Source organism: Pteropus medius, unplaced genomic scaffold (assembly GCF_902729225.1).
Source record: "Pteropus medius unplaced genomic scaffold, Ma_sr-lr_union100, whole genome shotgun sequence".
NCBI classification, from domain to species: Eukaryota; Metazoa; Chordata; class Mammalia; order Chiroptera; family Pteropodidae; genus Pteropus; species Pteropus medius.
In genome coordinates this window covers 11,558,759-11,582,265 of record NW_024345601.1, presented here as the reverse complement: position 1 = coordinate 11,582,265, position 23,507 = coordinate 11,558,759, and the positions used below count along the sequence as shown (strand labels likewise).

At 38.6% G+C, this 23,507-nt stretch overlaps 1 protein-coding gene across 2 annotated transcripts in view; it reads left to right on the top strand.

Moving 5' to 3' along the window:
- Window positions 1-23,507, top strand: part of PLCB4 (phospholipase C beta 4) — a 376,819-nt gene that overhangs the window by 334,575 nt on the left and 18,737 nt on the right. For both annotated transcript variants that reach the window (XM_039874509.1, XM_039874510.1), the window contains 7 exons: window positions 1,988-2,076; window positions 2,807-2,957; window positions 9,743-9,792; window positions 9,932-9,997; window positions 17,894-18,009; window positions 19,285-19,360; window positions 21,165-21,340. In XM_039874509.1, coding sequence (XP_039730443.1) covers window positions 1,988-2,076; window positions 2,807-2,957; window positions 9,743-9,792; window positions 9,932-9,997; window positions 17,894-18,009; window positions 19,285-19,360; window positions 21,165-21,340 — 724 coding nt within the window. The remainder of the gene's footprint in view (window positions 1-1,987; window positions 2,077-2,806; window positions 2,958-9,742; window positions 9,793-9,931; window positions 9,998-17,893; window positions 18,010-19,284; window positions 19,361-21,164; window positions 21,341-23,507) is intronic.

The following is a 23,507-nucleotide window of genomic DNA, read 5'->3' as shown; positions in this document are numbered from 1 at the left end:
TGCTGTATTCTTACAAAAAGAGAAAGTGAAGCCTTAGAATTAAATAATTCAACAAGAAACATGGAGAATCAGAACGTGGTACATTTTACAGGACTCCTGATCTGTCTCTTCAACAAGTCTATGCATTATAAATAAATAAATAAATAGTAGAAGGAACTATTTTAAAATAGTTTTCGGAGACATAATACAGATTTTGTTTCTTGATTCAAACAAGCTAATTGTAAAAAAGGAAATACCAACATGTATTATGTATCATAGTAAGGAATTACTGCCAGTTTTGTTGGATATAAAACTGATACAGTTAGTTCTGAAAGAAAATGCCCTTCTTTTTTAGAAATGCACAGAGAAGTAATTAAGAATGAAATACGATGTCTAGAATTTGCCTTCGAATATTTCAGCAGAGAGAAGAGAGAAAAAGAGGAAGATAGATAAAGGAAATGTTGGCAGACTCTATAATTGTTGGGTCTTCATCAGCAGCATATAGGAAATTGTTTTACTTTTGTGTATGTTTACAAATTTTCATAATAAGGAGTTAAATTATGTAAGTACATTCCTAGAATATTAACTTTTGAAAAATAATTCTCTATGGTTTTTCCTAAGCATTATTTAAGGGCTGATTTGTCCACATTCCCCATTATGAGACAAAGAATTCTGAGAGACTGGAGCGATAACTAGAATCAAACCTTTATATAGACCACTGGTAGGAGAATACATTGCTATTGCTTCTGTGGAAGGCAATTTGGTAATAATTCCCAAAAGGACAAATGCCTTTACCCATCATTCTGACTTCTAGGAATTTATCCCATGGACATATGCAGAGGTCTTCTGTGAGATATTCATAGATATTCACTACAACACTGTGTAAAATAGCAGGGAGTTCTAGAGCAAGAACTAGAAGTAATGGGAAAGTCTATCAATAAGGAACTGGTTAAAGATATCATAGCCACTCAGAAAATGAAATAAATAAGCATCTCTTAAAAATAATGTAGTAGATCCATGTTGCTGATGTGAAAGTGTTTCCAAAGTATGTAAAATTAAACAATAAAAAAATAGGTGGAGAGAACTATTTAGAGTTTGGAAAAATATAAGGATACAAGAAATGGGTAACACTAGTTAACAGAGTGTAGAATTGGCAGGAGAGGAGATTTTTACTTTTCATTTTTTATATTTGAATGTTTTTCATGTGCACGTATTATTTTCTATTATAAAAGCAAAAAATTTTAGACTGAGAAAAATTACCTTGTGAATGTAATTACGAATGTGATTCTGCTAGGCAGAAACAGATAAACGCAGTTTTTAAAATTCGTAAACTACTGTTTTAAGGTAATAACAACGATTCCTTCTATAGTATTGGTAAATTATGCCAAATTATATGAAATCCTGTTTCAAAGTACTTGGAACTCTTCAAATGATGTTATATAAAAGATGGAATTTTACTATTTTTAAGTACAAATTATAGCTGAGAAAACACTGGAGAAATATTTTAGTTTATCTACCATGGGGCAAAATTGGCTTTAAATATGCATTAGCCTTCTGTATATAAAAATCGGACTTAGTGCTGGTGGCATCTAATATGCTTCAAGTACTTTTGACATTCATCATCTTGTCGAACTCTCCAAGTACCCCTGCAGGGTGAGTGTTATCAGTTCTAATTTTAAGATGAGGAAACTGAGGCTGGAGTTATAATCAACGTACTTGAGGTCACACAAGTAAACAGTCAGGAACCCAAGGCAATTTACTTGGCTTGCTCTGCCACAGTGTCTTCTTTATTCGGGGAAAAATCAAAGAGAAAATAAGAGAAACCAACTGGCTTTTGATCCTAGCCTACTTATTTCTTGTTTTCTGCAACTAGAACTGCTTTCCGAACTTGTCTTATGTCCTACGAGAAGGAACTTACAGAGTAGAATGGTGGTCCAGGGTTCTGAATAGTATATTAGCTGAATTTTCTTGGATGTTTTCAATAAAACAAAGAATTTTTCCTCCCCAGATATTGTGGATGCTTTATCAGATCCAAAGAAGTTTCTTTCAATTACGGAAAAGAGGGCGGACCAAATGAGAGCTATGGGCATTGAAACCGTAAGTAGCAGTAGTCAATTAAAGACAGCCAAGTAAGGGAAGTTTAGTTGTTAAACAGTGATTCCTAGAGCAAACAAATAAATTAATATAACAAGTTCAACAAAGTTTTTTGAAATCATACTTATTAATTCAACAAAATAGTTTCAAGGATCAGTGAGAATGTGCCATATTTAATACAATGTGACCACTATCTGAAAAACCCAGTACATCACTGTGGCTTAATTCTGGGGACCCTTGCCCCATTAGAAACAAAATGAAAAACATCCATGGTGCTTTTAGGAATGTTTAAAGTACAGAAAACTTTTGTGATATACTGAAATACCAGCCGACCCGATTCAATAAATTAATGAAATTGACATGTATTTTTATTTTTTTATTTTTACCAATCTTGCATCCAGCCTCCCATTTCAGTGCACACTTCTGTTGTTTGTTTCTAAAGCTTCCTTTACCATACTTCTCAGTTTGAACTGGAAGCAGCAGTCTCTCCAGTAGCTAGAAAGAGAAGGTACACTCCTCTTGTAAAGGAATTGGATCTTTTCTTGGCGTCATCCTTTGCCTTAAGGCTGAGGAAACCTTATAATGTGCCCTCCTGCCGGGAAAAGATCTGTTAAGAGAGTTGAAAAGAAGTCGAGTGGTACAGACTTGATTTATTAAAATAGAGAAGGTGCAAGACAGTTGAACTCAAGATGGCAGCCATTCACTTGGGTTAATGTTAACATTTCTGTTCCAGAGTGACATAGCTGATGTGCCCAGTGACACTTCTAAGAATGACAAGAAAGGAAAGGCCAACACTGCCAAAGCAAATGTGACCCCACAGAGCAGCTCTGAGCTCAGACCAACCACCACAGCCGCCCTGGCGTCTGGCATGGAAGCCAAAAAAGGTAAAGGACAGTTCTTTGGGTTCCTTATCTATTATGGCAATTTTAGAATCTTTGCAAAGAGTCTTTTATAAAGATATTTAGAATTGTTAATTTGCAATTTTCATTGCCACATAAAACTGAAGATCCATGTTTTCTTATGGCTTGGACAAACTGCTTAATTTCCCTATTTCACAGGGAGTCGGGATTGATGTTTTTTTCTAGTAGATCCCCTGCATCTTAGTTATACTGGGTACAATAGCCGTAGTTTAGAAAATGTTTAAATTCAGTGTCCTTTTTGGAAAGAACTTCCACACTGGGAACTTCACTAACTCCTCCCCACTCTCTTCCACCTACTACCATAGACATTTATCTGGACAGGCAGTGGGCTCAAGAACCAACAGAATCATGATTGTTCAGACATTTCTAGATTTCCTGATTGACAGTTTCCCTAACTGGTAGATATTTAGCATCCATGATTATTTATTTGTAAAATTAGCAGATGGGCGTTTGAAGACCAATTACCTGTGGATGAAAGAAAAGATCATAAGAGGTCTCATCACAAAGAATTATGTTTCCCATGTGCTAACATTCAGCTGGTATGTAGGGGAACAGCTGTACCGACTTTTTATTTAAAGTTGACTTCCATTCTTTGTGGCCAGAGATCTACTCTGATTGGATGGTGCCTATCCCATACTGGTAATTAAATACTTTAAGTATCCTTCTTGACCATGAACTATTTACTAAACTCACTCTTCTATTTTAATTAGAATTTCTCTTTTTCCTACTGATGTTTTACTCAGTGTGTGTGTGTGTGTGTGTGTGTGTGTGTGTGTAGATATATAGATATATAGATATATATTTCCCATTTATATGTGAATTCACTGTCCGTGGTGTAAAGCAATCAAGTTGTTTGTACGTTTAAGTACCCACAGTGCTGCAGTTTAAGGTAAGAAACTACAGGATTTCCCAAACCAAAGCAACCTAGTAATTTAGCAGGAAACTAAGTATGCATTGGGCTTTGTGAAACAAATTAGAAAATGGGATTGCACAAAAGTAGCCCAAATTGTACTTAGCCTGCAGCTGTTTTTCTGTTCTTCCCTGGAAAGAACATGGAATAAGGTAATGATACAGGCTTTGGGTATTCCATACCAGCACTGGTCGTTATTGCCATTAGCCACTCAGAGAGAGAAAGACGGTGGAAAATGGAAAGTTTTTTTTAGTAAAAGCTCTTGTATCACACCTACTAGTAAAAGAACATTTATAATTATAGTGAGTTAAGTGGCTTGAAAGACAGTACAGTGTGACCAGCTTACAGAGGACAAGGTGATCCCAGTACTAGAAGGGGACATGTCTGCATTTGGAAGTGCCTCATCCCTGGTTCCAAAAAAGGCTCATTTGAAGGAGCCAAGCAGCTCTCACTTCCACTCGTCTCCTCAACAGACGCCTTGAGAAAGAGAATCTATGTGCTGTTTCACTTGGGCCTTTTATTCAGGAGACTTGAGACCCTTCTCTAAGTGACAGTACTAAGTTGTATGAGAAATGCCTTCACAGCTTCAGGGACCTCATATGGTCAGAAGAGCGAAATAGAGCAGAACCCCACATAACATCCAGCCCAGGCAGTGGTCAGTGAAGGCTGAACCCTCAGAAACAGGAGGAAAGAGGGAATCCCTTCCAGCAAGGGTCTCAGAGAAGACTTATAATGAGACCCCACCTGAGCTGGGCCTTGAAACATAGATCTGACTTAAACAGGAAGAGAAGGCAGAGGAAGCAAGAGAAGGCAGCCTAGGAAGAAGCAACATAGGAAGCAACCTAGATGTAGGAAAATGGATCAGGGAAAGTGCTGATCAGTAGTGATGAGTGGTTCAATTTTTCCAGTCTGGAAAGGGTTCTAGGACCACCCTGGAAAGGCAATGGAGAATGACAATCAAAGGAATATTTTAAGGAGATTAATATAGTCTTGGAAGAAGAACTCATTGAAAGGGGGAGATAGATGCTAAGGGCCAGTTAAGAATTATGGTGTTCATGCTGCTATTATAACACTTCTCACATATTTACATTATATTTATGTAATGTGATAATGACCAGAGAAAGGGATTAGTGCAGGCAAGACCATACCTCCTTCATCAATGTGTCCCTGGAGCCATGCCTAATAAAGATCTAACAGTCTCTTTTCTTAGGAAGCAAATGACTAATTAATGAAAGACCCATACAAGTGGCAAGGAGGGCCTGGATTAAGCTGGAAGCAGTTAGGGGGAAAGAACGAAGAAAGAAAAAATAGAAATAATTTGGTAACTTATTAGGCCTTAGGGAGGATGAGGCTCAGTGGTAATTCTGAGACTTTAAGGACAGGTCACAGATAGATGGTGCCATTGAGAGAAGTAGAAAAGTCAAGAGGCAGAACTGCTTTTGGTAAGGTGATTCCAGTCCTAGATATCATTGAGTTCAAGCTGTTGATGATACATCTGGGCAGAAACATGGAATGTCAAGATGAGGAAGGAAAGACGGGTGGATTGGGGGTGCAGAGGAATGAATGAATATGAGAATGCTTGGAAAGGTAAAATGAATGGAAAAAAAAAAAAAGAGATCTGTGTTATAGGAAGAATGAGTTTGGGGACGGTAATGTAGATAGTCCAGAAAAGTTAAGGCCACAGAATTAATGTTGAATTAGATATGCTTTAATGGTGAAGGTGGAAACCAGGTTAGAAAAATTTGATGATTTAAGACGTAAAATGGTTGTTATGGAGGACAGTAGCATGTTGGTTGGAACCAATGAAAGAGAAGGAAAATGCAAGAGAGGGTATATTGAAACAAGGCTCTGAGGAAGAGCTGACGTAAGAGAAAAGGAGCAATTCTGCTGCATAAGGAGGGAGGAGAGATATTCTGTCTGGGCCAATAAGAAGGATGAGAGAAATTTCAGAGTGGAAGGGAAGAACTCTGACAGAAGGTGTACCAGTTAGCATATGCTGCATAACACATGACTTCAAGTTTTAGTGGCTTAAAATAACTGCCATTTATTGAGGTCATGTTTCATTGGGTTGGTTGGTCTGAGCTGGTTTGGCTGATATCTATATAAGTATCTTGCTCATGCATCTGCGATTGGCTGGTGGATTGAACGAGAAGCTAGATATGGGATGTCCTTACTCTCATGTCTATCAGTTATTAAGTTGTCTCACATCATCCAGCAGCCTAAACAGTCTATCATACAGTTCTCTGGAGTGTCAAGAGCAATCGTTTTCCAGCTTCCGCTAGTGTCCTGTTGACCAATAATCCTTATTCAAGAGGGTAGACAAACTGACTCCACCTCTTCATGAGAGAGGAAAAAAATCTTGGCCATTTTTACAGTGTAACACAGGTAGAGTCCATCTGATCTAAAAAGTTAGATAGGTGGCCTTCTGCTAAAGAAGATAGAGGCAGAACTGAAGAATAGGAATATGGAAAATCTTTGGAATAGCCCCTGACTGGAATAGAACAATCCATAGGAAATGAGAAGGTCTGCCACAGAGTGCACAGGCAAGTGAGGATCGGTAGTATGAATTAAGTCCATGTAGCTTGATCTCATTACTTGTTCAGCAGTGCCCAGAGTTTAAGCAATAGATTTTGATAAAGAAGAGCTTAGGAAGACCCAAGCCTGAAGTTATCATAATGTGTATGGTGTGGGACCACAGAGATTGGAGAGTCTGAGATAAGGGATGGTATCAGTTGACTATTGCTGTGTAACAAGCAACTCCAAAACTCAGTGACTTAAAAAAAGTAAAAATTTATTATTGCTCATGAGGTTATCTGGGTGATTTTTTTCTGGTCATGGCTGGGTTGGTACCAGTGAGTTAAATAGGCAACACTGCAGATCTTGGCTGTACTCACTCACATGTTTGGGTTCAGTGGACTTTAGGTTGATCTAAGGTGACGTTGGTTGGACAAATGGGCTCTCTCACGTGGACTCTCATCTTCCATCAGGCTAACCTGAGCTTGTTTATATGGCAATGGCAAGGTTCTAAGATGGAGAATGGAAGTATGCAGGGCATGTTGAGTCCTACCTAGGCTTAGAAATGGCACAAAGTCCTTTCTACTGCATTTTTTCAAGAAAACAAGTCACATGGCCAAGCCCAGTTTCAAGAGTTGGGAAAAAGGACTCCACATCTTGATGAGAGGAACTCCAAAGTTACTTAGCAATGGGTTTGGAAACTGGGAAGGATAAAGAATTTGGACCTTTTTTTCAATCAGTCTACCACATCGATCATAATATCCAGGTTAATATTCACGTGGAGATGATGCAAGAGGGAAGATATATGCTAGAAAAGGTTAAAGGAACAAGCAACGAGATGAGGGTAAGAGGCATGTGTGGGGGATGTGAGAGAATAAATCAAGTTGACGGTGTGGAAATTGTGGTCAGGAAGAGGCACCTCTGAGCAACAAGTCTTGGAGGAGGGGTAGTTTCAAGCAACGTTAACATACTGTTTACAGGTGTTGTTGGGCGCTGAGGTAAAGTGGAGAAGATTTCTAGACTGGAAGGCATCATAGAAATGAAAAGGAAAGTAGTGAAACGGATTCTTCTCATGGGTATTTAATCACTCTGTTGGAGGATTGAGAATGCCTGCATAAGAAAACTATGAGCCAGATGCTGAAGTTCATGGAGCAGGTGAATGTACAACCTTGTGGAGGTAGCAGGCTCAGCAGAACCTGGTCTAAGTGAAGGGCCTGTTCTTTTGCTTGGTGGCTTCTAGTAGAACGGCGTAGAAGTGCAAGAGGGAGGTTTATAGGTGTTCTTTCCACTCTTCTCTATGAATCAGGGGGCTGGGCAAGGGGGCGAGTTAGGAAATAAATTCTACTCCAGTGGCTTTTATGGGAAGAGATGTCATTTGAGAAGGCAAGCTTTCATTTTCTCTCTAGAGAGGTATATTAATTTGGGTCACCCTGAAGCAGACCCAGAGACAAAGTTGCAAGTACAAGTAGTTTATTGGGGTTGGGGGTGATAGAGTGGGCACAGGTAGGGGCATGGGAAAGTGCTACAAGAAGAGAAGATACCAAATAATCAGTGTTTTCAAGCCTGTTAACGCTGAAGCACCTGGAGCTCAATGACCGTGGGGAAACCCTGGGGACTGGTATCGGGCACACACCCCAAAGCCATCCATCTGAAGGGGTGCAGGAGATGGGGAATGTTTACCCTGACTTCAGTCAGCCTTTTGTTGAGAATTCCATGGGAGAGATAAATTCCCCTATGATTCTAGATGGGCCAAAGGGTGGCAATGCATGTTTTGGAAGACAAAGTCCTCAGGTAAGGAAGTACAGGTTCTGGCGATTGGAAGTCAGCTAGAGTGAGCTGATGTGGAAAGGGCAAGGTGTATGGGGGAAGCCTGGCAGCATTTGCTGCAAACATCTATGAAAGTGAGGAATCCCAGAGTTCTAAATGGTTTTTCTTAGACATGCACCAAACAGCAATAATTACACCAGTGCTGCTTGATTTTCCTCTTTAATCTTAAGAATAAGAAATTAAGAAAACTTAACTTAATTGTTCTTTGGAGTATGCTTTGAGGAAAAACAAGTTATTTTCAATGAGTTTTGTTGATAAGAACAAAAACTTTATATAGTAAACCTTCAGTTAGTCAAAATTTGGGAAAGCCTGGATACCTGCACTATCTAATGTAGTAGCCACTAACCACATGTGGCTATTTAAACTTAAGAATAAAAACTTCAGGTTCTCAGTTGCATTAGCCACATTTCAGGTGCTCAGGAACCTAGAACTTGATGCCTGTCTTTCCTGAATATCTCGCACCTAGCCTTTGGAATTCTAATGAAAATCAATTATAGTACAGAGTACACATTCATTTTGTTTGCATAAGATAAAAATCGGTAGCCAAACAGAACACGTTTTGGGATTCTTATACAACTATGGTTGCCGTGACAACACCTGGCCTACCACTACTCACATAGCAGGATGACATAGTATATTACTCCAGGTCCTTGAGCCAGCATCCTGGTATGCAATGTATTGATTTCATTATTTCCTGTATATTAAAGGCATTGCTGTGCTCAATAGCATTTTAGTTACATGCTAAAATTCGGTAAAAGAAAGAAGATGAAAAAAAAAGGTTTTGTTCTTTGATGATGGTGATGAAGTTGGGAATAGAGTTGAAAGTTAATTGGCGGATGTGATATACCTTGAAAAGCAAAGATAAAAGTGGCTGTAATAGATGCTGTTGCACTTGGATTTCTTTTATGGGAACCATACCCATCCTCCAGCTGCTAGGAGTCTTGGCTGATTGCATATCACAGCTGCACCCCCTTCTACAGAGAATTGCTCTCCAGCTATACAAGTTCTCCTGCCTGGAAGTGCCTGGAAGATTTTGTAAAACCTCTAAAGGCCTCAGCTGAATAATATGGAGTTGCAAAATTCCAGTGTCCTTACCTCAGATAGAACAATTCTGGAGGGCGTTTATGCTGAAGAAGCTCCTTGTAGGATCAGACTGAGGCTGCATTTCAGCTGGAAATACACCCTAGCTGCTGCTTCTGTCATATCCTTCTTCTCTCACCTACTTAGGGGTTTCTCCTAAGAGCTTTCCATCGATAAATTATGTGCACATGAATCTCTATCTCAGGCTCTGCTTGTAGAAAATACAACCAATGAAAATAAGCATTTCAGTTAAGTGTCAAGTTAACTGTTTTGTAATAAGAAATTAAAATGTTTATATCATAACAGTACATGTAAAGCTTGCTTCAGTGTTTTGAGATGAGATTTCAAAACTTAATGTTCTATTTTCAGATATTCTTTCTAACTTTTAATATACACAATATCTAATCATTTTTTAAAGGTATCGAACTTATCCCTCAAGTGAGGATAGAAGATTTAAAGCAAATGAAGGTAAGATTGCTTGGTCATTTTCCAGGCACTCTTTTATTATGCATATCGGTGAAACCAATATATTTTTGTTTTTCACGAAGTCTAATGATTGTGGCTACAAAAAAAAACATATTTTGGATTCTCTTCATTTCTTCCATAGGCTTACTTGAAGCATTTAAAGAAACAACAGAAGGAGCTAAATTCTTTAAAGAAGAAGCATGCAAAGGTATAGTGTTTTTGTGTGTGTATGTGCATAATTTGAGTGTAGTTTTGTTTGCCTGTTTGTTTTTTTCTTTTAGCTCTCTGATGAAAACCTAAAGCCACTATTTTGTGTTATGGACTGATGAATTCTTCACAGCCAAAAACACTTAGAAACTGCTACCAGCTGACTGTACAGTGGTACCTGCATTTTAACTGGTTAGATATAAAGTTGAAACTCAGAATCCCTTTAGGATTGGTTGTCACTGGTTTGTAATCTGCATATCTAATAGTTATTTCAAAAGCATAACAAAGCTTCACTCATTTAAAAATTGTTTAATAATATGACTTTATCTAAACAAGTGGGCCCATAGCCTTACCACTGAAGACAAGCTCACAATCTTAGCCTCTAGGTACCGAAATTGTCTGGGTGACGGGCAAATAGTTTGCCACACACAGTGCATGGAAGGAGATGCTGACAAGCTCTAAACCTCTCACCCAGGACCCCTACACCTTTCCCCCATTATATAAACTCTGCTCCATGGCCTCTTTCTGAAATAGTTTTGTTTTTTGTTTTTGTTTTGTTTTTTTACTCATAGGAAGAGGTCTTTTGACAGTGTTTGGGAGAAATTATAAGAGCTAGTTGCAAATTGAAGAGAGCAGCAGAAGGTGGCCTTAGGAATTCTAAGGTGGTTGAAAAACTTCACAGCACTCAGACACTGTCCTGCTGTCTGTCTCTGCTCACCGAGGGAGGCAGAAAACAGAATGCCTCTTTCCTTCCACTAAGGGCAGTGAGAGCACGAGAAACTTAATTTCTTAATGTTCTTTTAAACTAATCTTGTGTTCCTACTTCTTTATATTCTGACCCAAGCCTCAAAACAAAGCATGTCCTGCAGAGCTGGTCTTGAGTGGTGGACCTCAGAGTCACTCCAGAGATTAAGATACAAAGAGCATGGCCTGGAATTCTGTCATTTCTTTATCAGTGCACATTCCTTTGAGAAATTTGGCCTAATGTTGGCCTTGTAATATTCCTCGTATTATTGAACTGATGACTTAATGGATTTTCTGATACTCAGGTCACGTCAAAGATTCTTTGCTCTTAAATTTCATGAATAATTGCATTCAGTGGAATTCCTTTCATTGCCTATAGGGGAAACTTGCTACAGATTTTTATAAGTATGGGACTATTGGAAACCGAGCTACTTAAAGTAATGATTTCATTTTTGTTGGTCATCGGTCAGCTTAGAATATAGAAAGGAAAAAGAAAAAGAGAGAAAAGGTGGAGAATGCAACCTAAATGACTTCAATTATCAGGAATGGAGTTGGTACCCACATAGCAAGGGTTTTATTCAATGGATTTTTTTAATGATCTCTGTCATTGAGGCAGACATTTCAATGGCCTTTGGACTACTTGGACACTTAAAAGTTCTCAGCCTCTTTCTCATTTAATATTTCCTTGAGGCATGACCAAGAAATATACTGTGCCTGATAACAATAACAATAACGAGAGCTAGAACTTTTATATGTTTAGTACTTTCTAGATGCTCTGCTCAGCACTTTATATTTATTATCTCATTTAATACTCTACCCTATAAAGTAAATTCTATTTGTTTACGTTTTGCATGTAAGGAAATTAAGGATTAGGGAAGTTATGCAATTGAACTAATGGCCAGAGTTAGCAGCAGAGCCGGTATTTGAATCCAGATCATCTGAGTCTAGAACTGCATTATTCTGTGTAGAATATTAGATGCTTCAAAAAGTAAACAAGTTCCCCTTGTTGCATGAAATGCAGTGGCAGTACATGGACTGTTATGAAAATCTCCATCTAGTTTGGACAATGTCAATATATTAGTTACTTAGCTACTAAGGAAAGATGCTCCTCAATTCTTCAGAACTTGACCTACATAATACTGAGCAGAGTTTTCTGCTGATTCCCTTGTCTAAACCTTTGAGTCAAACTGACGCAGGTCAGTTAACAGAACTATCTGCTTAGTCAGAAAAATGGCAGAAATGGTGACCTAGCTTCAGCCGCTATAACAAATTGCCATAGACCAGGTGGCTTAAACAACAGACATTAATTTCACGTAGTTCTGGAGACTGGAAGTCCAAGATCAAGGTGCAGCATGAATCTGACTCACTGTCTGCTGAGAGACCCCTTCCTGGTTTGCAGAGAACTTAATCCCATTCATGAGGGCTTTACTCTTATGACCTAATCACCTTCCATCTCCAAATTCCATCACGTTAAGGATTAGGGCTTCAACGTAAAACTTTGGGCGGACACAAACATTCAGTTCATAGCAGACAAAAAGTTTTTTTCTGTAAGACAATTTAGAGGTAGCTTTAGTAGATCTTCCTACCTCAGACATCATTGTACTTCATTCCTCCCATTTTCATCATGCTTGTTGTCAACGAAATACTCATTTTATTTAATGACCAGCAAGTCCCAGATGCCTGAAAGAATCCAAGATGCCTTCCTTTGCAGAACACAACCTTGAGTTTCTGGGGGTCCCACATTATAATAGAAGCAAAACCTAAAAGAAGATTTTAAGTCTCCCTAAATCCTACCTAAATTCGTGTGGACTTATTAACAGTCTAGTGTGCATTTTTTGGAGGAAGGCTTCAAAATTCCTTAGGTCAAGCAACAGCTAAATTGCCATAGTAAAATATGCAGACTTTGACTTGCTTTTCAGAAGCATTTCTGAACAGGGGGATCCATTTCATGACTTGTTTTTCATATTCTCCTGTACTGCAGAAGTTCAAGTTACAATGTGTGATTATAAGTTTCTGAAGGAATTCCTTCCCCCACATTAAACACACAGGGAGCCCACTTTTATTCAGCTTGCTTTGGCAACATAATTTATGGACTCTGAATTCTATATCTTTTTATATAAAATTACTACCAACAAGGCTAACATCTATTTAATGTCACTTTTGTGTTACACATTTTACATATATTCTCAAATCCTCACATTATCCTTGAAACTTAATTAATACTATTCGAATTTTAGACATGAATAAAGTGAAATTCAGAGAGGTGAGTCCCTTTGCCCAGAATAATATGACTAGTTAATGCTGGTTATAACTAAAGTGTTTTTCATCTATTTTAACTGTCCGAGGGCTTTGCAAATAATTATTATCCAATAATTAGACCTTCCTGTCTATAAACTTTCTGTAATTTTTTAGTCTATAGTATTTCTGTGGTATTTTCCACTATTTCATCTCAACCAACTTGTAAGATGAAGGATATATATGAACATTTACTTGCCTAATGTATTCTGAGGCCTACTCGGCTAACATGCTTGTCTTTAAAACTGAACAAAGACCAACTGGTGAGGGAGGTGGAAGGATGTGGCAAACCTATTAACAGTGGACATAGTTAGTGCTGCTCTCCATTTGATTTTGTTTATCCTGACGCTAGTTTTTCTGTCTGCCAATACTTTTGAAATGGTAAAACTAGCTAATCTGTATTGAAATTTACTTAAGCACTTGTTTTTAAGTATTCTTGTAATGATTATATAAAGGAATACTATAATTATATTAATTCGTATCAGTTAGTTTTTCCTGGGTAACAAACTGTCCCCAAATGTATCAACTTGAAACAACTACCATTTATTTAAAATGCTCACAATTTTGTAGATCAGCAGTTTGGGCTGGGTTCAGCTGGATGATTCTTCTGGTGTCATCTGGGTTCACTGATGTATCTGCTATCACTGTCACTGCCAGCTTGTTTAGTGGTGGGCAGATGTGCAGTGCGGGAGCTGGCTGACTTAGGAAGGCCTCTGCTGAGCCACTTCTTCACTGTTTTATGTGGTCACTCATCTTCCAGCAGGCTAGTTCAGTCTTGTTCACATGGCAGGGGTCCCAAGAGACCAAGCAGAGGCATACGAGGTTTCTTGAGGCCTCAGCTCAGAAATGGCACACCAAGACCTCCACCTCATTTTCTTGGCTAAAGCGGGTCATAAGGCTGGGCCAAACTCAAGGGACAAGGACTCAACCTCTTGACAGGATGAGCCACAAAGTCACATTGCAAAGTGGGGTGGGTACAGAGCAGGGAATAATTGTGGCCCTTTTTGCAAACAGTCTACTACTATTTACAGGATGAGATAATTTATATTTTAAAGAAACACAGATTGACCAGATCACCTAGTTTTTAAATGTTGGAACCGGGATTTGAATCAAAATTCTCTCTGACTTCAGAACTCAATCCCTTAAACACTGTACTTGTTTGCCTATGAGTTTTCCCACATTAGTTTTTTCTTTCCACCCATCGTTTTGATGGTCTTAGTAAAAGGTTTTTAAAAGCAATCACAGGTCTATTAGGGCACAGATATCTTGACTTCCTTTGGGACTGGCTTTTCAACATATGATCCTTGAAATAAGAGCTTGAGGCTTCATAAAAATGCATATTCTTATGCCCATCAGAGACCTAATTATATAATCTCCAAGGAGAGGTCTAGGAAAACATTTTAAATAAGCTTCACTCCTATACACACTAAGAACTGATTCTTTAGAGAAGTATTATTTATTACTCTTTACTGTCCCTCAGCCCTTAGTGGAAACTCCACTAATTGCTTGCAAGATGCAGATCAGGCCTCTTTCAAAAACACATTTTGCCCTGTTGTCAAGTAATTGCGGAAATAAATTCCCCAGCCTTTCTGTGAAACAGTATCTACAAACTTTTCATCACAGTTTTAAAGGCACCTAAGATGGAGCTAAAATTTGCCGCCCTAAAACCTTGAGTTATAAAGTAACCTACCGGAGAGGGAAGGTGGCCTGGGTTGAACCCTCTCAATCACAGCATCCATGGTTCAACCTTGGCACTTGGTAGCTAAGAGCAGAGACCAATACTTAGTAGATATTCAGTGACTATAGGGCAGGGGTCCTCAACTCTTGGGCCTTGGACCAGTACTGGCCCATGGCCTGTTAGGAACCAGGCCACATAGCAGGAGGTGAGCAGCTGGTGAGCAAGCAAAGCTTCATCTGTATTTGCAGCCCTTCCCCAGTGCTAGCATCACTGCCTCAGCTCCACCTCAGATCATCAGGCATTAGGTTCTCATAGGAGCACCGGTCCCTGGTGCCAAAAAGGTTGGGGGCCACTGTTGTAGAGTACTCTCAGCTCTTACATATCAGCCTTGGTAAATAATGCCACTTTTCAGACCAAAAGAGAAGCAGAGAATCCAAGAACTAAATCCCATTGGTTAAGAAATAAATATATGGTCCAAGAGAGATCTTATTTCCAAACCTGAAGATTAGCTCCAGGACAGAGAAGGAATAGTGGTGTGAATATGAGAATCTGCCATCTGCAAAAGCCATAGAGATAGCTGTGTGATCTGCTATTAGGATAGTGAGGAGAAAAGATGGGGTAATGACTATTCGAGCCCCAAATGAGATTAGGATGCTAGCTAACATTCCATTTTTAGAAAATGCAATGGTCAATTGCTTTTGACCCTGTGAAGGCAGTTGGCAGTCAGACTTCTAATTGTCTCCCACTTGCTAGAACCACCTCTTCAGTTTGAAGTGGAAACTAGGGAAATGGTTGTCAAGTATTCATTAGATGTGACACAGAAAAAGCAGAACTAAGTAACAGTGAGCTCACTCTAGCACATCGCTCATTGGAATCCAGTATTAGGTTACTTCCATTAAAAGATAGGCATGCTTTTCAATTGCCTGATGTGGTCAGACCCTTAGAGCAAAAAATCGTAAACCCAAAATTGGATAAATATCCTGAGCAGCACATTAGAAGAAGAACTGTAACTCAGATGCCTGTAAGGACTAAGCAAGAAGTAAATGAAGAGAGTTAGTCAGAGGTAGAAAACAGGAAGCACTTGTTCCTGTCCAAAAGCCAAGCCAGACCCAGTTACCACCATTAGTGCTTCCAGAGTCTATGGGCCAGTGTCATTCTTGGAAGGAGAATAATAAAATCTGAAATCTGTTACGAATTTTCTAATCTTTCAGTACTGGCCAGTAATTCAATCTTTTCTTGAAACACCATGTAGGTAAAAATAAACAAAACAAACAAACAAAAAAAACACCAACAATAACTACATCTGTAGACTGGCTGTACATCCCTTGGGCCACCAGTTTGCAACATCACTATTAGAGAAGCCAAAGGAAATGAGGAAATGACTGAGAAACTGACTAAAATTTGGCACTCCAGTAAAGCTGCTAATGGAAAATTTGCTCTTTGCCATGGAGGCAGCTTAGCCGATAACACCAAGACTGCTGTTAAATTCATCAGTTGTAATTCATGGCAAGACCTTGATAACAGACCTACAAGTCTGCCACCCACAAAGGCAGGTTAGTGGTAATCTCAGAGTTACCTCTGAGCAAACCTGAGTTACTCAGATTTTTCAGCGTCATCCGTGGTGCGATAATTCACACTCATAATCACATCAGTCACAAGAATGATTTGCAGCAGTTTTCCCAAAGGAAGTTGAATTTACTCTTAACTTCTATAAAAAAAAAATACAAATTTTATTCAAAGTTATACATTTTTTCCCCAAAATGGCTCAATTAAGATTGACCTTTAAACAACTATTTGTTACTATCATAAAACTATAAATATAAAAAAAAATTGATTCAACATGTTTAATTTTAGTGCTCTTGACCTAAATGAGTGAAAAATGTATATCTCTTGTACAGTGTCTCATAATTTAATTAAGGGCCAAAAGAATGAAATCAGTGATTTTTTTTTCTTTTTTCTTTTTTTTTTTGAGTTAAAATGGGCTTAGAGATTATTTTCTGGCTCTTTTGTTTTACACGTGAGGCTTGACCCTTGTCACATGATGATCAGTAATTCAATCCTTTGTTAAAGGAGAAAGGGGGTCTGAGAACCAGATTATTCCAGAACACTTCAGTAATCACTACCTACCACACAGGGATAGAGTTTTGAGCAGAGAGAAACACAGAGATAGTTTTTCAATACCAACTGATTTACTTGATGTTTAGGGACCTGAGCAGCTAAGGAAATCTGAATTCAGATAAGTTGCTGGCTGTGGACATATTACCAGGAGGAATAAATTTTTATAGGAGAAATATTTATTTTCAAAGCATTGCAGCCCCGATTTCAGTGATTGAAGCAGATGGGAAATAGTCTCTATAAGTCTGAAGACCAGAGCTCGTGAACACTCTGTCATCGTCATGAATGCATCTAGATAAGGAAGCCAGTGAAAATACCAAGTGACAGGGATTTGAAATCAGCCAATGGTGGCAATCACATTGGCAATTCTCATTGTGTAATGATGACATTCAGAATGCTCCAAAATATGCCAGGTGTTTAGAAGCCATGTCACATGACGAATAGTTATGTTTAGCATATAAAAGAGGAGAAGTGTGGCAGCCAAAATAGTCAATAATATCATAATAACTTTGTATGGTAAAAGATGGTTACTAGACTTATGGTGGTGATCACATCATAAGGTATATAAATGTCAAATAACTGTTGTATATCTGAAATTAATATAATATTGTATGTCAACTGTACCTTAATAATTAATCATTTTTATATAAAAAAAAAAAGGAAATGTGGCAGCTGAACTTGGGTATTTGAGGACCAATGTATGCAAGGAACAGTAGACTAAGTGTCTCGGACAGAACAAAGATGAATGGGTGGAAATTCTCTGGAGTTTTATATGTGCAGAAGAAAGGATTTTGGGATGATTCGTGCTGCCCGGTGGTGGGCAGGGCTGTCATTTGAGGTGGGTGTGTTCATTAGGCTGATGCTGAAGACTTCCATCTTGGGGAAACAAGAGACTTATGTTGGGTGGGAGCTTGGGAGTCCTTCTAGTTCTCAGACTCAGTCACTCCTTGATTTCTAAACCAACACTCCGGGATAACTGGTGACAATTATGCCAGCCTCACGTAGGGTATAGTTTATCACCCACGTTAAGTGTGCAGCTCATAACTGCAAATTCTTCTTGTTCAGGAGCACAGTACCATGCAGAAGTTACATTGCACACAAGTTGACAAAATTGTGGCACAATATGACAAAGAGAAGTCGACTCATGAGAAAACCCTAGAGAAGGCAATGAAGAAGAAGGGGTAATGCTGTTTATTTCCTTCCGGGGGCTTTTTGCCTTTTTATGTTTTGTCTTTTCCCACAGTTCAGCTGCCTGGAAGATTTTAGGCCAAGGAAGAACTTAGTCTTGACTCTGTTTTTGTCATTAAAAGTTATTCCTGGAACATAAGAAACTCATTCAACTGAAGTAGAAAAGAGTTTTATTCAAGTTCTACAGCTGTTTGTTAATGACAGAATAACTGTCTCTCATGTATTTTCCACTCAGATATCTTCAAGGTGAATGGGGGAAGATGGAAAGGCAAGCTAAAGTTGGGAAAATTCAAAATTATAGGAATCATTTTGCATAACTAGAAAATTATCAAGATTGATGCACTCGAGAAAAACAATGCAATCTTGATTTTTAATATTTTAAGAATTCTTAGCTTATGCCAACAAATAAAACTATTGAATAAAACCTATCATTGCATTTACTGTGAAAGATTTTGTCTAGAATTAAGTCAGGAGAATGTTTCTATAATGCTGCAAGCTCATTGGATAACAGACAAGAGGGGAAACATGCTCATTGCCAGCCATTGATAACTAATAGATTTGATGAGAGACATAGCATATTTTAGAATAATGCTGCTTTCAGAGAAACTCTCAATGAATAATACAATGAAGCATTCTGACTTAGTCCATAAAAATCAGTGCATATGTGTTAAAGATAGAAATTCAGAACCCGTTCTGGTTTCAGCAATGATATGGATATTCTAAAAGGAAAAATAATCACTGAAATAAGCAGTAATAGTTTCTGGGCAATTTCCTAGTATATACTTCCTACTCACAATAGAATAAGAAGCACAAATTACCCTTCTATGCCAAGAAATGCTATTTTCTCCCTTACTGGCATGTGTCAAAGACAAAAATCTGGCGTTACAACCAAAATGGAAGAATTAAAAATTCACTTCAAGACTGAGGACCTAATTTCCAGATTTTATCTCAAATAATATTTTATTAAATAAATGAAAAATAGCTTGAAGAAAAACAGAAACCAAAATGGAAACTCTGACAACAGACCCTCAACAATGAAATAATTGTTAGGTCTGAAGTCTCTTTGTATAGTAGTTGAATTGAGTAATTATGATACAGAATTTTGTAAGGTATGCATCTATTACTAGGAAAACTGATGTTGTCCAATGAGCCACGGCATCCTATGTCTGATGAACAAATTGTTTTTATCAGAAAGCTTTGTAGCAAAGGCCCACGGGAATGAGAAGATATCTAACATCTGGCACATATTTGCGATTTTTCATTTTCAGGGGAAGTAATTGCCTTGAAATGAAAAAAGAAACAGAAATTAAAATTCAAACACTGACATCAGATCACAAATCTAAGGTAAGAAAATGACTATTTTTACAGCAGCTTTGCAGAAGATACCTTGCAATTTTTTCAAACTGGTACGTAGTATAAATCGGAAATAATATTAGCCTGGAGTTAGTCTGAGAAGCAGAGGGGTCCAGGCCCCAGACTCACTGGCTGTGAGAAGAGCCATTTCATGGAACATTTTTTCCTTTGTCTATAGAAATATGATAACAATAATGTAGAAATATGCTAATAATGTGTTTATTGTCTGCCTCAGAGACATCAAGGGAAACAATAAATGAATACACTAAAAAGAAAACTGTATAAAATACAAATGCTTCCCTGTAGAAGTAACACTAAACGTGACAGAAAACCACCCAACTAAAGGGTCGAGTAACTCTGATACTCCATCCTAACTTTGCTGCAGAAGTTTGTGATAAGAAAAAGTCAAGAGTTGATATTCTAAGAGAAGAGCCTAATTACTTGTATTTCCTCAAAGACACAAGAACATACGAGTTTGGGAGACCTTAATTAAGTTTGTGGACATTTGGAGAAGTGGATGCTTAGTTCCAGTCAAGAACATAAATAATTCTTTCAGCAGTAATAGTTAAAAAAAAAAAAAAAAAAACAACTCTAAGAAATCACCCAACTATAGCTCTTGGTCAAACCAACCAGCCTCCATATGTCTACATGTAGTTCTGTCATCCAGTCCAGTAACTCTGCTGAATATATGGACCAGCCACCCAAGTCAAGCTGAAGTTTTCCTTGGCGTTCTGTATTTTGTGTCCATTCTGCCTTGAAGTCTATAGAAGCAGTAAGCCATGTGTCTTTGAGAGTTGTTCCCCATTTTCTCTTTCTCTCTTCTTAACTAGAATGTTTGAGAATTAACGCCTGTGAAACATGTCATCATTTTTAGATGCTTTGCATAAATAGGAAACCTTGGGTACTATATCAGGTAACATTTGCAGCATAATAAGCCATGACAAAATGTAATGGCTTAAGATGATTACCATTTGTTAGCTCATAATTCAGTGGGTCATAAATTTGAGCTGTATTCAACTAGATGTTTCTTCTATTAATTTTGGCTAGACTCACTCAGGTGTCTACAGTGAGTTGGATTGATAGTCTCACTCAGTAGCCTGAGATATCCGCTGGTTAGCTGGCTGCTGGTTGCTTTTTTCTATATGACCTCTCATCCTCCAGCAGGCTAGTCCAGGCTTGGACACAGGGTAGCCTCAGGGTTCCAGATATAGCAAAAGAACAAACACTTTCCAAGCCTCTGCTTGCATCATGTTTGCTACTGTCTCATGGCTAAAGCAAATCACTAAATCAGCCAAATTCAAGGAGGTAGAGAAATAGACGATAGCTCTTGAGGAGAGGAGTTGCAAAACCAAACTGCAAAGAGCATGGATACAGGGAAGGGAAGACATTTTACCCCAGTGCCTATTAGGGTTGATCCAGGAATGAGAGAACCCACTTCTCTATTCATACCTGTGGCCTAGTGGAAGTGAATCTGAAAAAGCATGAAGTGATGAAGAAAATTCTGATGAAATCAATAAAGGAGCCCAAATCCCCACCTGGAGTGTGGACAAGTTAGGCAGTGAAATAACAGCTCTTGGTGCCAAAGTGATATAGAGCCAAAGTGATTGATTTATTTTAATAAGTTATGACTCCCCAATCCCACTGATTAGTAAATATTTTTTTGCAAGTCATAAATATCCACTGATTCACCAAGTAAATTGGTGGGAGGGTCTAAAATACATGAATAATATTGTGTTTCAATTCATGCCTGAAATATGAGAATTATAGGTGGCATCATTCCCTTTTTCCTACATAGGTCAAAGAGATTGTGGCACAGCACACAAAGGAATGGTCAGAAATGATCAACACCCACAGTGCTGAGGAGCAAGAAATCCGGGACCTGCACCTCAGCCAGCAGTGTGAGCTGCTGAAAAAGCTCCTGATCAACGCCCATGAGCAGCAAACCCAGCAGCTGAAATTGTCCCACGACAGGTAGGAGAGCCATCTCCAAAATGAAATACTTATTTTTTTGAAACACTAATTTTGCACATGTGTGTGAGCCAAGGTAGTAAGTAACATCAACTTATATAACATTGAGCTTTTATGTATATAATATCATACAATTGAAGTGAGCAAGGTGAACTATAAGAAATGGCCCCTGCCATCAAAGAACTTTCAAGATATGAACACTCACATGATAAATTAGGTCATATTACAAGTAACCTATGATATATATAGAAAAGTGTCAGGACAAAGGTTAACCATTCCAAAGGAGCTCTGCCACTTACGTCATGGTCACTGAGGTTTCACAGAATGGTAGGCCTACAACTGGCCCTTGAAAAATGATCTGGAGTCTCTTAGGAAAAGAATACAGAGAAGGAGATAAAAAGCAACCAGTGAAGTTCCTAGAGTGATTGGTTCTGATCACTCCATGGATAAAAGTAGAGATCCTTCTTTGCATTATTGAGACTTCTGTGAGTTTTAGAAAGACAGGCCTGATCAATAAACAGCAAAGAAGGATCAGTTTATTTTGGTCTCTACCCACTTCATCAAATTGAATATTGCATTTAAAATACTGGAAATAATGAGCTGGACTTTTCTCCGGGCAGAAGAGCATTTCTGTCAATTACATCTTTTTATTACAGCTTTGTTGCAGCTTGCTTGCTTCTATATGCCACAGTTAGAGTCTATTGATACACACACAAAAGAGTAGAAAATAGAAGCATTATACAAATAAATCTAACAAAAACCTTTAAAATGCTAACCACACAAATTATCTGGTTACATTCTCAAATTTCCAGCCTTATTTTGGAGTGATAGATACCGCCATAAGAGCATGAAATAGTTTTGCCATAATTTCCAATTCTCTCTGGAGACAACTAAATAAGGTATATCATGCTACGTTTCCTGTAGGTTAATGTTCTATATCCCATCCATTTTAAAGTTCAGCTGACCCTTAAATAATATAGGTTTGAGCCACATGTGTCCACTTATATGTGAGGTTTTTTCCAGTAAATACATATAATACTGTAAATGTATTTTCTCTTCCCTATGATTGTCTTAATAACATTTTCTTTTGTCTAGCCTACTTTATTGGAAGAATACAGTATGTAATACATATAGCATGCAAAATATGTGTTAATCAACTGTTTATGTTATGAGCAAGACTTCCAGTCAACAGTAGGCTATTAAGTTTTGGAAGAATACAGTATGTAATACATATTACTTACTGTTAAGTTTTGGGGGAGTCAAAAGTTATACACAGATTTTCAACTATTCAGGGGATCAGTACCCTTAACCCCCATGTTGTTCAAGGGTCAACTGTATTCTATTTTGTTTTATGGGATTAGAATTTGTCCTTTTTGGCTTGGTCCAGTCAAGATGGTAGGGTAGGTAAACACTGTGCTTGCCTCCTCCCATGACCACATTAATATTACAATTCAATTATAGAACAGTCAACCTGGAGAACCATCTGAAGACTAGCTAAACAGAAGCCCTATAGCTAATGATATAAAAAATGCCATATGGTAACTGGTAGGAAGGGCAGAGACACTAACTGTTCCCACACCCACATGTGACAGTTAAAAATCAGAAGAGCTATCTTGGCTGCAGAGGTCTCACTGGAGGAGTGAGGAGTTTCAGCCCCATACCAGGCTCTCCAGCCCAGAGCGCCGGTACTGGGAAGAGGAGCCCCGCAACATCTGGCTGTGAAAAACAGTGAGGATTCTGTCCATCCTAGTGAGATGGAAGACTGATGGAAACCCACGCCTCCTCTTCAAGGGCCCACGCACAGACTCCTCCACTCCCAGGCACTCACCCTGGGCTCCAGCCAAAGGATGACAACTTGAAAGGCACCAGAAACACACACACAGAGACTGAGTTGTATGGCTTCAGGACGAGGCCTAGAGGGACAGCCCCCATTGTCCCTATGTTGAGCCCTCCTCCCGTGCATCCTATGGACAACTGCCATCTTTCATATGTTGAGCCCTCCCCACATGTGGTCAAATCTGAATCTGCACTGGCATAGTGAAATCCCCTTTATCCACCCTGGTGACTCTCTGGGACCCAGCCCTACCCAACTCATGTACCATCGGAGGCATTTTTGACGATGGGCAGCCAGCCCTAGGCCGTGCACTGCACGAGGCACATTCAGTGGCAG